The 16,674-nt window shown below is 36.5% G+C and overlaps 1 protein-coding gene across 1 annotated transcript in view; it reads left to right on the top strand.

Annotated features, from left to right (window-relative positions):
• Positions 1–16,674, top strand: part of TLL1 (tolloid like 1) — a 153,562-nt gene that overhangs the window by 92,266 nt on the left and 44,622 nt on the right. The window contains exons 9-12 of the mRNA XM_036424377.2: positions 1,389–1,504; positions 9,239–9,341; positions 11,617–11,733; positions 12,975–13,120. Of these exons, the coding sequence (XP_036280270.1) occupies positions 1,389–1,504; positions 9,239–9,341; positions 11,617–11,733; positions 12,975–13,120 (482 nt within the window). The remainder of the gene's footprint in view (positions 1–1,388; positions 1,505–9,238; positions 9,342–11,616; positions 11,734–12,974; positions 13,121–16,674) is intronic.

The raw sequence follows: 16,674 nt of genomic DNA, 5'->3' as shown, positions 1-16,674 counted from the left end.
TCAGACTCTTTTTACAGCTCTATTTTGTGTTTTCAAAGTCATCATCTTTTTTTTACATTTAAGATATTCAAAGCCATTGACAGCTTACCAAGGATATGATGAGCTGCTGGTAGCTATTGGCCTCTCATATGGAAATATCTCAGTTTTTATATCAGTCTCTTCTACATTGTTGTTGAGTAAAAGTTTAAAGATGACTGGCTGAAGCATAGGAATTATTTTTGGATTAAGGATACTTAAAGCATCCTAGGTTCATGTAGCTCATACCATGTCTTACAAAACAACAGGAAAACCCATTATAGAATAACTCTGACCTTGGCTGCACCAATAAACTAATTACACTCTGCTTTTGCCTTTGTTGAAATGGCCCTAGAGATATCAATCATACAGAACTGAAGGCTGTGGAGCTGATAATTTGCTATTTCAGATGACTAGTATTTACTTCCAAGAAATTAGACAGGCTTAGTAAGAGAAAAATGTAATTGCTTTTCCAGCAATTTGTACTTATGATCAACAGAAAAGAGAGAGTAAATAAACATCTACATCATGTTGGAAAATTTGAGTCTTCCATGATTTTTTAAAATATATTTTTACTGATTTCAGAGAGGAAGGGAGAAATAGAAATATCAATGATGAGAGAGAATCATTGATTGGCTGCCTCCTGCATGTTGGACCAAGCCCACAACCCAGGCATGTGTCCCCAACCAGAATCGGACCCAGACCCCTCAGTCCGCAGGCCTACCCTTTATCCACTGAGCCAAACTGTCCAGGGCATCATGATGTGTTTTTTTCTTTCAGTTTTTTTTTTTTGGGGGGGGGGGCTTATTTTGAGAAAAATTTCATTGTGATTACATTTTGGTACCACTTTTGTGGATTACTTATTAGTTATTAGTTAAGATTTTTTTTTTTCAATTTTCACATGGAGTAATTTAGTGTAAATTGAATTTAGCCTCAATTTACATTGAATATGTTGGTGGAATGTTTCTTGTGGTCTCAGAGCCACATCAACAAGGTAGCGACTGTCCTGAATCAAAATATGGGTCATTTACAAGTTGGCCACTGGCTCCTTGGGAAGGAATGACAGAGATGTCAACGAGGAAGGACTTTATACAGGCCAGGTTATTGATCTCCTAATCTCGTGATTTGGTTAACCCTAATGATCCTATTAGGTATAGTGAAATTTTTATGAGACATAAAAATAAATAATTTAGAAAGGGAAAGTCTTCTATAAAATACAAATACATACTCTTGTCTAACACTAAAAGACTCACGGTTTGAATTGTGATGCCCATACCTTTCATTAAAATGAAAAATGATCTTATATTTTTTAGTAAATAATAGATTTTATCTTTTTTAAAAATCAAATATATGTATTTTGTTTTTTATTTCAGCATGTGGAGAAACCCTACAAGAGTCCAATGGCAACCTTTCCTCTCCAGGATTTCCCAATGGCTACCCTTCTTACACACACTGCATCTGGAGGATCTCTGTGACCCCGGGGGAGAAGGTAGTTTATAACATCAAGAGTTCTCTTTTACTTTCATATAAGTGCAGAGGTTCATTTTTCAAATTTAATCTGCTTTTTTTTTTTTTAAATTCTCGTTTGATTAATCAAGTAAAAGACTAAACAGTTTAAAAATTTATAATGGGTTTTAAAAGATTAGACATTCTAATTTTCAAAAATATTCAGAATGGCCAATATAAAAGTGAAAGGCCTGTTGATAATTTTTTTTATCAAAGCATGCTCATTAAGAAGGAATAAAACGTGATATAAAATATCATTAAGTTTATCTCCCTGAATATTATCAATGAGTTATTATCTAGAAACATCATGGCACTCGTGTTACAAACGTTCTTTTTTAATAAGACTGTGTGTTTCCTGCAACTAGACGACAATGTTTTCAATATATTGGAAAATTTAATAAGTAGGTTAAAAGTCAGAGCCATGAAAATATTTAATTTTTAAAATACATATGTTACAGACAAAGTCATGGAAGAATATATACCGAAACAATGCTTATTTCTCCTTGTTGAATTTATATATAGGTTTAATTTCTTTTTTAAAAAAAATATTTTTATTGATTTCAGAAGGAAGGGAGAGAGAGAAAAAAAACACTTCAATGATGAGAGAGAATCATTGATTGACTGCCTCCTACACATCCCCTTCTGGGGATCGCCCACAACCAGGCATGTGCCCTTGACCAAAATTGAACCCAGGACCCTTCAGTCTATAGGCTGGTACTCAATCCACTGAGTCAAACCAGTTAAGGCTCATTTCTTCTGTTATTTCTTTTTTTAAACAAATATATTTCTTTATTGATATCAGATATGAAGAGAGAGGGAGAGAGAGAAACATCAATGGTGAGACTCATAGATTGGCTGCCTCCTGTACACTCCCTAGTGGGGATTGAGCCTGCAACCCAGGCATGTACCCTTGGCTGGAATCAAACCTAGGACCTTCCAGTCCACAGGCCGATGCTCTATCCACTGAGCCAAATTGGCTAGGGCCTTCTTCTTTTATTTTTTATGATAAGCATATATTATTTTGTGCAGGAAAGAATATCATTTATTCATTTATTTTTTATTTGTTTATTTGTTAGTTAAACCTCACCAGAGGATATGTTTTCCATTGATTTTTAAAGATAGTGCATGCACCCTGACCAGGGCTGGGAACCAAACCCAGGTATGTGTGCTTGACAGGGAATTGAACCCACAACTCTTCAGTGCTTGGGCCAACACTTTACCTACTGTACAATACCAGCCAGGGGAGGATGTCATTTAAAAAATGAAAGTATTGTTGTACAACAACATGAATGAACGTAATGCTACAGAACTATACACTTGAAATGGTTAAAATGGCAAGTTTTATGTTATGTACTAGAGGCCCAGTGCATGAAATTCATGTACTGGAGGGGGGGTTGTCCCTCAGCCCAGCCTACACCCTCTCCAATCTGGGACCCCTTAGGGATCGAGCCTAACCTGGCAGTCGGACATCCCTCTCACAATCCGGGTCTGCTGGCTCCCAACCGCTTGTATGCCTGCCAGCCTGATCACCTTCTAACCACTCCCCTGCCAACCTGATTGATGCCTAACTGCTCCCCTGGCGGCCCAGTTACCCCCAACTGCCCTCCCCTGCCAGCCTGGTTGCCCCCAAATGCCTTCCCCTGCCAGCCTGATTGCTCATAACTACCCTTCCCTACCGGCCATCTGTGGTGGCTCTTTGACCACATGGGTGTGGCCATCTTGTGAGAGGGCATGAGGATCAATTTTCATATTACCTCTATATTATATAGGCTATTTTACCACACACACACACACAAAAAAAAAATAAGATTGTCAGTGCATGTGTTTGTCTTGTAAGACTAAGCCTGCCAAGGTAAAGACAGAGTCCTGTCCAATCTGAGGCTGTTTTTGATGTTGCACAGGATGTGCTGGTAACAGTCCAGGTTGTGCAGCCGAGAATGTAACCTTGCTGAGCTGATAAAAGCATACAGTATCGATTCTTCCATCCCTCAGAACTGATTGATCTTTTAACAAGGATAGACTTCTTACATATTGAATACAGTTAGCATTTTTTTCTTTTCCTGTATAACCCATTTAAAAGCTATCATTTGACTACTTTAATTTTGCAAAAAAAAATGTCTTGTTAACCACTCATCTAACGGTTTACACATATGGGGTCAATTTACAATATAATGTTTATATTGGCAAAAGCACTGCTTAAATCTAGCAATTACTGTATAGATAAATTGTTGATTCCATTAAAATGTGTCTTCTGGTGTGTGAAAGAAATCTTTGCTATCAGGAATCTTATGGACATATATCAAGGACAAAACTTAGTGATTTCATAGGCAAGCTCTGAAAAATAGTTGATGAAAGCAAGATACAACTTATCCTGGATTTGCAGAGATAAGAGAGCTCAGATCTTGGAGTTAGTGCAGTTAATTCAGAGAAACATGGAGAGCACTGGCTGAAAAAGGAAGGAGGAGAACATTTTTTCAGAGTATCATCTATAGAAATTGTAATTGACTGGATATAAAGTTGGAGTGGGAATTAAGGAAAGGGAGGTAGAGCATATATGCATAGCCCATGGACACAGACAACAGTGTGGTGAAGGCCAGGAGAGAGGGGGGCAGAGGCTGGGTGGTGGTGGGTAAGGGTGGGGGAAATGGGTTTTATCTGTAATAGTGTCAGCAATAATAAAATATATATACTAAATATAACAAAAAATTAATTTGTACCAAATGGGATTTCTGCAAACTATTTGCAGCAAAGTATATAATCACTGAATGAAACCTCTACTAATTATGTAAAGTATATATATATGACTTCAGAAATAATAAAATCTATTACATTTTTTAAAAGACCCTGTGAGTTAGTTGACGGTGACATCAAAATTTAAAAATACAGATATCACGTATGTTTAAGCAGAAAAATTATTTCCATGGCATAATTTAACTCCTATTTCTCACCTGTCATATAGTTAATCCCAGATGGAATTTGGGATCTATCTGAGTCAGACAACTAGTCTGTTGTAAGGCAAGGCCTTGCACCAAGGCCACAAGCTTTCTTGTCCATCCTTTATATTTTAAAGTAAAAATCATTTATTTTGACATGTTGATTTTCCTGAGAAAATTTAAAGTTGATCCTATATTGTCCTAGCCAGTTATGCTCAGTGGTTAGAGTATCCGCCTACAGAGTGAAAAGTCAAGGGTTTGATTCTGGTCAAACATGCCTCAGTTACAGGCTCAATTCCTGACCCCAGTCAGAGTGATTGTGGGCAGTAACCAATTGATATGTATCTCTCACATCCATGTTTCTCTCTCTCTCTCTCTCTCTCTCTCCCTCCCTCCCTCCCTCCTTCTCTCTCTCTCTCTCTCTCTCTCTCTCTCTCTCTCTCTCTCTCTCTCTCTCTCTCTCTCTCTCTCTCTCTCTCTCCTCTCTATCTCCCTCACTCCCTTCCATTCTTCCTTAAAAAATAATCAATGGAAAAAATGTCTTCGGGCCGAAACCGGTTTGGCTCAGTGGTAGAGCGTCGGTCTGTGGACTGAAAGGTCTCAGGTTCGATTCCGGTCAGGGGCATGTACATTGGTTGCGGGAGGCAGCTGGTCGATGTTTCTCTCTCATTGACGTTTCTAGCTTTCTATCTCTCTCCCTTCCTCACTGTGAAAAATCAATAAAATATATATATTTAAAAAATGTCTTCTGGTAAGGATTTATGAGAACAAAATTGAGCTTATATTTTTGTTTCCCAGTATCGTTGGATTAAGTAAATTGGATTATTTTTTTCATAACTGTTTTAGCACTTATATTGTGAGAGATGCCTGAATATGTACCATGGAAATAATAATACTATAGGAGAATCTTAACAATACTTGAGATTATTAGTGTTTTCTACACATTATCCAAATAAGTCCTTCAGATTTAATTGTGCTGAGTTCAGCTTGATATGATGACCTCCATTTTACAGTGATAAAATTCATTCAAACTCAGAAATTTTAAGTAAACTAACAAACTGAGAAGCTAGAACTTTAATCCTGGCTTTCTGACTCCCAATCACAGTAGGCTTCTAGATGTAGGAAAAGATGCAAACTGTTCCCTTTAGCATGATACAGTTCAAAGCTGAACAAAAATTTAATGATCAGTTATTCCAGGAATTGGCACACTTTTTTTGGAAATGATATACAGTAGATATTTTTAGCTCTGCAGGCTAGACAGTCTGTTTCTAACACTTGGTTCTATTATTTAGTCCTAGACAATATGTAAAGGAATGTTTCCAACAAAACTTTATAAAAACTGGCTGTGGGCTGGGTTTGGTGCATTGCGTATAGTTTACTGATCCCTGTTCTGCTCCTACTCTAAGTCTGATTTCTGTGAAGAAAACTGTAGTTTCCCTAGGGAGTTGATAAGACTTTCATAAGTTGCTTCTGGCTAAGGCCAGAAATCTGTTTAATTTACTGCTTTTGATTCTAATATCTCTTTCCAAATAACCACTTCATACTCTCAGTGTAATTGACAAGATTTGTAATATCTTCCCCATCCTCAGCACAATAAGGTATAAATGTTCTAGTTGATCTTTCCATGGTTCTCATGGAATTAGTTTAGGTAGTCAATAACATCATCATCATTCTGTCAAAAGTTCATTGATTTGCATCTTCCTCTAAAGACTTACAAACACCTGGTCCCTAGACTATTGATCCATCTTTCTTCAATATTCTTCACTTTTTCTATTATACATCATTGGAAAGCAGTTTTTAATAAGCAAACTCCACCACAATTGTATCAATTTAACTTCACAGTTAAATTGATACAATTGTGGTGGAGTTTGCTTATAACAAATAAAATAACAAATAACAAATAAAACTCTTGATTGATAACGGGAAATCTTAAAATTGTTCCTTATATCTCCCTCAATCACCTTTTCCAAGAGAACTATGGGTAATCTTACATCAATAAATGGTAATACTTGTAAGAAATAAGACATCTATGTAATTGTTCTCAGTAGTTTTTATTTTGCCATTCTTTGAAAAAAAAGATGCAACATATTTGGATATAATAGTATAATATAAAACAATCAAGTATTTTCCAGTGCTTATGGTTTGTAATTCATGTATGGATTCTGCTAGCAATTTTAGGAAAGGGCCAGCATTTTATTTCTATAATACATCAGAGCCCTCCGATTTGATTTTCAGAAAATCTATTTTTATTACATTTTCTGCTTTGAACGGGCTTTGTGTTTTATGTTAAAGTAAGCCAGTTTTGTTTCTCTATGGTACTTGCCGTTTAAAATAGAAGATTCAAAAACAAGATAGGAAAATTTTCTGTTTAGAGTTATTCTCCTTCCAAATGTGTGTGTGTGTTCCAGACTTCAAATATTAACTATTTGTTAGCGATCCAAACACATTGTTTCAATTCTGAATAACATTGGATGATGTACATACTTCCAATTTAGCTCACCTTTTTTACCCCACTGAAGAGGAGGTTGAGTTATTTTTACACTAGTATAAAACCCCCCTTTAAACCCAAGAGGAAGGCAAAAAATAAGTCTTGGGGTCTACTGTTCATGTCTGTATCCTAGCTGTGCCAACTCTGCTGTAGTAAAGGAATTCTTGTATGGCCATACAGACTTGAATCCCTTGTGATTGCCATATGGGAAATACAAATGCGAATGAAATTTAACACTGGTAGTATTCCCTGAGAAAAACCAGAAATTATTTCCCAATTATGTCCTAAGAATGACTTAATGTTGTATTGGTATTCGGAAATAGAGGAGAAACATTTTGGGATCTTCAGAAAAATTGTTCAGAAATAATGCATTTTGATAGTCAACTGTTGAGGATTATTTACAAAGAAAAGAAAAAGATAAGTCCTTTTATCCTTGGCTCTTTTGGATATTTTTGCAAACATTTTTGAAGATATTTGGAATGATATAATTAGGTGCAAGAGAAGAAAAGCAAAGAAAAAAGAAAAACTATGAATAAAGTAGATAAAAATACAATAAATGAGTCATTTTCTTAAAACCAAACTATGCCTCATCTACTGTATTACATTTTTTAAAGTGTGTCTCTATTTTTACATCCTTAGTAGACTTCATTTCTTTGTAATCTAGAAAGTACATTTAAAGTAATTGAAATGTTTTCAATTCAATGGTGAAATGTTAATGCCATTATTAGGTAAAATTGACTTTCATTGTAGTTTGATAAATTCTTAGTTTCTATTTCCATAAAATGGTTATTTACATATGTAAGTATAACCAACTTTGCTATACAGTATTATGGGTGGTCATTGTGATGCAGATATATAAGGTGCCATGAAAAATATTTATTATTATGTTGTATCTTCATTCTTGGAAAAAGGTAGGTAAAGATTGGTTTGCCTTAATTTAGTACTTAACTTCCTGTTAAATATCAAGAAAGAAGAGTACATGGTAGTAATTTCTTGAATGTGGATTCAGGTTGATTGGTATGTCTTTTTGTTTCTTTTTTTTAGTCATTCCTTGAGAGTTCTCTTATATCTAGATTTTTATATCATCACAAAAAGATTCTTTGTGTAGTGTTACAAACTATAGTTTTATATTATAATTTGTTGCTTATAGCCAAAGACTTTTTCATTTTCTGGAATAAAGAACAGATTAATCAAATGCTTTAATTATCTTAACTGTTTTCAGCAGAAAAGAGTTAGAATAAGTTGTGGTTTTTAAAAATATATATTTTATTGACTTTTAAGAGGAAGGGAGAGGGGGAGAGAGAGATAGAAATGTCAATGATGAAAGATAATCATTGAATGACCTCCTCCTAAGTGCCTCATACTGGGGATTGAGCCTGCAACCCAGGCAGGTGCCCTGACCAGGAATTAAACCATAACCTCCTGGTCCATAGGTTGATGCTCAACTATTGGGCCACGCTGGCTAGGCCAGAATGAGTTTTCAAATATAAAAAAATATTTTCCAAATGTACTTTTTTTCATCAGGTAGGTGAGTTTCTCATTAGTTTGACTCTTCTTTGGATGTAATGAAGAATTTGAAAAGTAAAGTCTCTTTATAAAATAGTTAGAAAATTATCTTGCCAAGAGCTGTTTTGAATTATCATCACAAAAAGCAGCAGCATTTCAAAACAAAGTACAGAATAAAGAGTCATGTGCATGAACTAACTTGAAAGGTCTTTGAATATATATTCTTGGATCTAGAGAAGCACAGTGACATCTGCCTTTGATTATAGTTACATGGACAAATTCAAATTCTAGAGCTGTTCTTGAATATTTCAACACATACAAATAATATTATGTACTTGGAATATGGCACATGGTGATAATTTTTAATGAGATTATATATATCTGATCATCTTTGAAATAAATTATTAAAAAGGACATTTATGGCAAAATCAGAATGTTTCATGGTTTAAGTCATGTTTATCTTAGAAAATTCAAAATAAACTCCATGAATGAAGGTTTCTGTTTTTTTTCACAGTTGGTCAAATTTGCAGAAACTGTGCTTTAGTTGCTAAAATATTCCTGCTTTTATATTATTGAACATTAGTGAGAATGAGAAAATCAGGGTGGTGTTCGTGTGTGTGTGTGTGTGTGTGTGTGGCATTTGTAAAGAAAAATAATTAAGAGAATACTAATGTAGAAAAAAATTAGCATCTGTTTTCACAGTAGCCCTGATTTCCTGACCTCCAAGAATCAAATCACCACGTGCAGTTACAGTCGTTTTTACTTGGTGCTGTTTTGCTTTGTTTTGCAGATCGTTTTAAATTTTACCACGATGGACTTATACAAAAGTAGTTTGTGCTGGTATGACTACATTGAAGTGAGAGATGGGTACTGGAGGAAATCGACTCTCCTTGGTAAGAGATCAATTTCCTTCTCTGTGGCCGTGCACATAGTCTGTCCTGCTCAAAGACTATTGATTCTTTTAAGAGTCACCTTAGAGTTAAAATTGTATGTGACCAGCATATTTATTTTACTATTCTTTTTCAAACCACAGCAAAAGTACGACAAATAAATAGATTGATTTAAACTAGCTTTAAATATGAGGTAGTACTCAGATCTGATTTAATATAATAACAAAGTAACGTTCACATCTATTATGCTTATAGTGACTACTCATCACAGTGTTTCTGTAGTTTTAATTTTAGAAATCATAATTTTAATGGGAAGATTAGGTAAAGTGTGTGTCTGTGTGTGTGTGTGTGTGTGTGTGTGTGTGTTTACTTGCTCAGGCAACAGTATGTGAGCTGTTTGGTACAGCACTTGCTACCTGGTTTCCTATGCCACGCACATTAGCTGGTACTGTAAACCACAGTTTTGCTTCTCAGAGAGTTTATTGTGGCTGGGAAGAGACATCTGTAGTTTGTGTCATAAATCATAGCTCAGATTTGATGCTCAGGGAATTCTGCTGCCAATGTGAAACCACAGCCCCCACCATTAACTTGCATGAGGCATTTTCCTGTTGCCTTGCTTTACATGAAGGTGAGAGCTGTTGGCATGTCAGCATCTATTAATTTTGTGTTGTTTTTTTTTAGATTGTGACTTTACCCTTATTCTTAGAAGTAGCTTTGCTCAGTTGCATTTATGTACCATTCAGATCTTTTTTTTCTTACCATCTCAAACCTATTGCGTGGACACTGTTCTATTAAAAGTGACAGCAGCCTTAGAAAGTCCAAAAGAGAGCCCCGTCGAAATGTTTAAACAAAGAGGAGACATAAAGGTTCGAACGAAGTGAGGTTGAGGAAAACGTTTTCAGAGACATTTGGATTCTTGGCCTAGATGAAGCAATTTGTGATGCATGTGTGTATGTCCCAAAGAAAACATTTCGCTGAACTCATATTTGAGAATCAACTGTAAATTAAGACATTGGAGAACACTTCCTCCAAGCGCACCATCAGCAGTGGTGTCTGAAGGTCCACACTGCCCTGGTCGGACCCCAGTTTTCCTGTGGAAAGCTCTCCCCACCATTTACTCCAAAACCTTGTCCCTCCAGCGGCCTGGCAACATCAGAATCACTTAGAAGGTTGTTAAAAATGTAGAAATTTATGTCCACACCATCCCTCCTGAATCAGAGACTGTATTTCACAGACTCCCTGGCAATTCATAGGCACATTACAGTTGAAGAAACATTTCAGTTTTACATGCCCAACTTGTGCTTTGCCAATTAGGAACACAGTCCCTCACCTGTTGGCCATTACTATGAATTTGTTTCATGTTGACTGCCATTTCAAATATACTAAAGCCATGTAGGACATCATGGCCAGGGGCAAGCAAAAATTGGAATACAATATATTAATATTATTGTTTGTAGAATAATTTCATGTGCATTGTCCATTTTGTTATTAATGGAATTTAACCATTTTGTTATCTCATGGAATTTTACTGCACAGTGGCAGACATACAGTAATGAGTATTTGTGGAGGGTTGAGGGAAGAAAGCAGACATGACAGGATTTATTATGTTCTTTGGTATTTTTCTTGCCTATGGATACACCGTTATAAAAATGTTAGAGCTTATATTCCATTTTTCTGATACTACTTGCCGTTCTGCCTACTAGCACTGCAGATTGTAGCGTTATAGATGAGATGGAGTGTATGCAGTAGCGTGAGAACCTCGGAGCAGTGTGTCCGCCGCTCTGATGAGTCATCACTGAGCCTGGCTAGACAAGGAACTCCACTTTGAGCTGAGGCAGAGCCTTAACCAAGTTACTCCCCTATGAATGACCAGACTGACAATTTAAATGGGCTTCTCAGCATCATTTATACTTCTTTTCTGTTCTTCATAGAATAATATTCCCACCTTGATGACCCACATGACTTTTTACAAGTATGTCTTTGAATTAGCTAATTCAAATTAATTCTACAGAATAAAGATTCTGACAGGTGGTTAATCTGAGGATATGTTCTAATATTTTATAAATAGACACAAAGGATTGGTTTATTTATCTACCACTAGTAAGTAAATAGAAAGGTGTGGTTATGGTTCTAGTTACTAAGGATAGCCATAGGAACCAAATCAGGTCATATATATCAATATATATATATATGTATATATATATAGTTACTGTAGAAAGCAATTAGAATACAGAGTCATATTTAGGAGTCTCTCTCTTTATTATTTTATTTCTTTTAGGCAGATTCTGTGGGGACAAATTACCTGAAGTTCTTACCTCTACAGACAGCAGAATGTGGATTGAGTTTCGGAGCAGCAGTAATTGGGTAGGAAAAGGCTTTGCAGCTCTCTATGAAGGCAAGTCACATTGAGATTTACAGGTTACTTCCTCTAAGTAGCTCTTAATAGAAATATGCTTTCTCTCAAAAACATACGAGAATAAAAACCAATAAATAAATAAATAAATAAATAAATAAAAAATACAATCTCAGTACACTATATATAGCTGTATTTTTGAAACTTTGTGTTATAATATTCACAAGGATGATTTTTAATAAAAATACTTAGTGAATGTAAATTGCATTTTTAGTACCGTTCATGTAGTAACATATAAATGAACTCAGGGATGTGTACTGGGGGGAAAGGGGCAGAAGAGTTCTTAAACTGCAAATGGTGGTGGTTGTTTTGTTTGTTTTTTCATGATAATATTAGAATATTGTGAGGAACTTATCATTTTCCTTCAAATTGACTTTGTGTCTGTCTGGTGCCTGCCCTGCTGAAAAGCTCTGTTGGAGGAAACTGCACAGAAAGTGATTGTGCACATTCTGGAGCACGCTTTGTCTAAAGGAGAGGGTCAGCATTCAGGGAAGAATCTGCCGGGCTCTCTGTTCTCTCCTCCTCGAAGACAATGCACTGGCATTGTGCTCTTGGCTTGTTCTGCGCCTGCCTGGTTGTGGGTGGAGGAGGCCTTTCTTGCTCCTGCCTCTGCTCGGACAGGGGCTTAGGAAATGTAGAAGACAGCAAACTTCTGCTTCCCTTAAATATTTAAGTAAAAGGAGGCATTTTGTTTCAAAGATTAACTGCACAGCAGTGAAAAGGATTATTTGGAAGGAGCCACAGATGTTGAGCACATGACATTAGCCCATGGCCAGGGACCAGAGTTCTGTGCAGCTTCTCTCCTGATCTGCTCTTTTACCTGAGATCAAATCACTGAAAGAAGCAGCTCAGGGAACCACAGAGCAGACTCACACGAAACTTGTAAAATCTCTCAAGGTTTTAAGTGTTAAAAATATGTTTTTTGTTTTGGTGGTTTAAAAAGCACTTATGCCTGTGATGACTACTATCTAATATTTATAGTTAAATGGCTAGAATTTTGGGGACTTTTTAAAATTTCTATTTATTTATTTATTTATTTATTTATTTATTTATTTATTTATTTTTACCATCTAAATTTTTACAACAGTATAACCGGCCAAGTTGGATTTTTATAACCTGGTTTTTATGGAATTACTCAGCTACAGGCACTGAACTAAAATGTTATTTTTAGAAGAGAATGAAATGTCATGTCTAGATTTACTTATTTACTTTGCTTCCCCCAGCAATCTGTGGAGGTGAGATACGTAAAAATGAAGGACAGATTCAGTCTCCTAATTATCCCGATGATTACAGACCAATGAAAGAATGCGTGTGGAAAATAACGGTGTCAGAAGGCTACTATGTCGGGCTGACCTTTCAGGCCTTTGAGGTAAAGTCTTTTAGGCAACCTTCTTGAAGTGTATGCTCTATAAATGACAGTGGCATTTAAGGGGATCCTCATTAAATAAGCAAAGAACCAGAGAATCAGCGTTTTAATCAGCCAAGAAGCAAAGGATTGCCTATAAAATGTAACATCAAGAGCCAATGTGTTTTTTTCCTCCCATCCTTTCTCTTGTTGCAGGCTTTTGCAAGAAGATTAAAGTGTGTTTACATTATCTGTGCTGTTTGAATCAGAATGTTTGAAGTACTGACAATGGTTTCTTCTGACAAATGCACAGGCTTGTTTCACAGAGCTGTTTTAAAGGTCCATTAAATAATAGAACTTTTATTTCTCTTCTAAACTAAGAGGTTAAAAGGTAGACTTTCTTTTTTGTTGTCGTTTGGGGGGGAATCCATTTTTGCCATTACACAGAAAAGCGTTTATATCAGAAAGAGGGATTTAAGTGAATTTAGGAGCTTTTGCCTTCATGAAAAATAGTTATCGAGGAGGAGGTCAGCACCAGATGATGCAGAATAAACGCAAGACCAGTCAGAATTCTGGAGCAAAGTCTGGGTCCCAGATTGCCATACTAGCTAATGAGTTATTTATTTATTTATTTACTCATTCATTTATTTATTGAGGTCAAAGGAACAGAGGGATTAGAGGCCAAGCGATAGGGAAGTTACCAAGAACTTCAGCATATGTTTAAGGAAAAAACCAGTCTAGAAATTTAGAGCCCAAGTGAAATTGGAAGGAATGATGCAATGTGGTGGTAGGTCCAGGCAGAGGGCTCCAGATACCACAACTGGAGATTAGTACTTCACAGATTAGAAGGCTGGTTTACTGTCCAAGCAAGTAGAAGGCAGGAGGGAACCCCATCGGCTGCCAGGGTGTGCTGAGTGCAGTGACTGTGATGGTGTCTTTGTCCCCACAGCAGGCGCATCAGGGGAATCCAGGCATTACTTACTCAGAAACCCAGAGAATATTGCATCCCCGCCTGCAAGCTGTGTAATATATTTTTTGAGACTCATCTCTACCATTTTGCATGTACCATTTGATTTCCCAAGGCATACATTTTTTTTATCATGAAAAAGTTATCTTTTCTGCTGTGGTCGTGATGTTTATGCTTTCATCCATTTTGCATGTTTGGAAACCGTGGTTCTGAGATCATTTGATTCACATTTGCATTTTATTATTTCAATGGAACGATGAGATTATAAATATTATTATTCAAATTAGAGCATTTTATTGTTAACAGAAATCTAAAATTGGGTAGGATTTGCCTGCTATTTTTGAAAACAAAACAACTGGTTTACTGAAAAATTATTTACATAATAACCTCCTTACTTATATGTTGTGATATTGCGAAAATTAAGCAGAGGACTCTCTTTTAATATATAATCCAATGACTTATGGAATTTTATTATAGAAGTGATGTCAGAAAATGCATTCATTCCATGTGTCTAAAAACTAAGATAGTACAAAGGACAAGTAGGAAAGATTTACATCTCAAGCACTTAGAACCATGCCTAACACAGAGTAGTTACAATAAATACTTGGTGATTGAGTGAATGAATATATTATTACTAAGCTTTAGGATTGAAAAAATCTTATGCCATAGTTTGGCTCACAGTACATTTTATTTATTATCTCTAGTTCCTGTTCTTTCTTAATTTTGATTTATTTTCTTAATTTTAATATATTTTTATTGATTTCAGAGAGGAAGGGAGGGAGGGAGGGAGGGAGGGAGGGAGGGAGAGAGAGAGAGAGAGAGAGAGAGAGAGAGAGAGAGAGAGAGAGAGAGAGAGAGAGAAACCTCAATGATGAGAGAGAATCATTGATCGGCTACCTTTTGCCTGTCCCACACTGGGCATGGAACCTGCAATCTGGGCATGTGCCCTGACCAGGAATTAAACTGTGACTTCCTGGTTCATAGGTTGATTCTCAACCACTATGCAATGCCAGCTGAGCTGATTTATTTTCTTATGTCTTTTTTTTTTCTCCATTTATATTCTAGTCATATTTTAATGTTTAATAAGCCTCTTATCTTTAAATGACTAGCACCAAACCTTTGTATTGTCTTACTCACTAAGCCACTCTTCTTTGGGTTTCCTTATTTCAGTACTAGTGCCCCATTGCACGGATTCATGCACATTGAAAGGAAATTAATTAGAAGGTGGCTAGTGGAGCGGGACTAGGCAAGATGGGCCAGACATGCCCTGGAGCCAACCACCTGCGGTCCCTCCCTGACAACTGCACTTGGGGTGGCCCTGCGGCTTGAAGGGCATCTGTGGAGTGAGCAGGGTCCCTCTGGCAGGTGGGATACCTCTGCCTGGCTTGCCAGGATCAGGCCCAAAACCAGCTTTCCGACATCCCCCGAGGGGTCCTAGATTATGAGAGGGCAGTTCTCAGGTGACACACCCCGGAATCGGGCTCTCTCCTCTCTGGTTCCGGATGTGTCACCTAAGAACCATCCCTGCCAAGTCACCACAGCTTGGCAGCTCCTGCACTGAGTGTCTCCCCCTTGGCGGTCAATTTGTGTATACATATATTTATTATTTTAGTGTGTCTCTATTTACTCAAAGAATATCCTTAATTCTACTTTTTCTCTTTAACACCAAGGCCAGTCTATCAGCATATTTCATTTATTTTTTTCTTCAAAACATGTTCCATATATGACCCCTTGATACCTACTTTCTGTCCACCAGTCTGGTACCAACACTGCCCCTTCTCATAGCTCTATCCCGGCCCTACATATCCTGTTCTCCACAGAGTCAAAATTACACTTTTATAATATAAGATAGATCATAACACTATCCTATTTCAGAGTTTTTGTATTATACCTAAAATAGAACACAGATTTAATTATCATGGAACAATGTGTGCCACAATTTTGTCCTAAGCTCCTCTCTTGGGGCCAGCCCCTCTGGGCCTTCCTTCCTTTCCTCAGAAATGCCAAGTTTACTCCCATGTCACAGCATTTGCATTGATGTTCTTCAATTTCTAGATCTTTGCATTCTTCCCTCATCTTTTACCTAATTCAGACTTTTTCCCTTTTTCTTAGAATGAAGTTTAATCTATTTATTTATCTTTTTTGTTAAAAGTACTACTTCTTAATCATAAACTCTTTAAAAAGTCCTTGCCTGGTAACTCAATTTAAAATATTTTCTTACCTACAATTGCCTACAAACCATTATTATGGTTTAGTTTAGTTCACTTCACTTACATCTTTTGGAAGTTGATATGGATTTGCTTACATGGTTATTGTTTGTCTCTCACTAGATATGATCGTCAGAGGGTAGGAATCTTACATGTCTTATTGATCACTGTATCTCTAGCATCACTGGATGCATGATTAATATTTGATAATGGGAGGGATGGATAGATGAAGTATATGTAGGTGTGGGAACACATGATTGGTAGGTGGAAATTAACATATCCTTCCTTTATTAGAGGTATGTAAGTTTTCATACAAAAGGAAATAAGCCTGGATAGGTTTGGTTTATAGAGGATCTAGTGTGCGGTGTGGTTGAATTTAACTAGAGATCCTGGGTTCTATGAAA

The sequence above is a fragment of the Pipistrellus kuhlii genome, unplaced genomic scaffold (genome assembly GCF_014108245.1).
Source record: "Pipistrellus kuhlii isolate mPipKuh1 unplaced genomic scaffold, mPipKuh1.p scaffold_m20_p_8, whole genome shotgun sequence".
Classification (NCBI taxonomy): Eukaryota; Metazoa; Chordata; class Mammalia; order Chiroptera; family Vespertilionidae; genus Pipistrellus; species Pipistrellus kuhlii.
The sequence above is the reverse complement of the archived record's forward strand: the minus strand, read 5'-3'. Positions and strand labels throughout refer to the sequence as shown.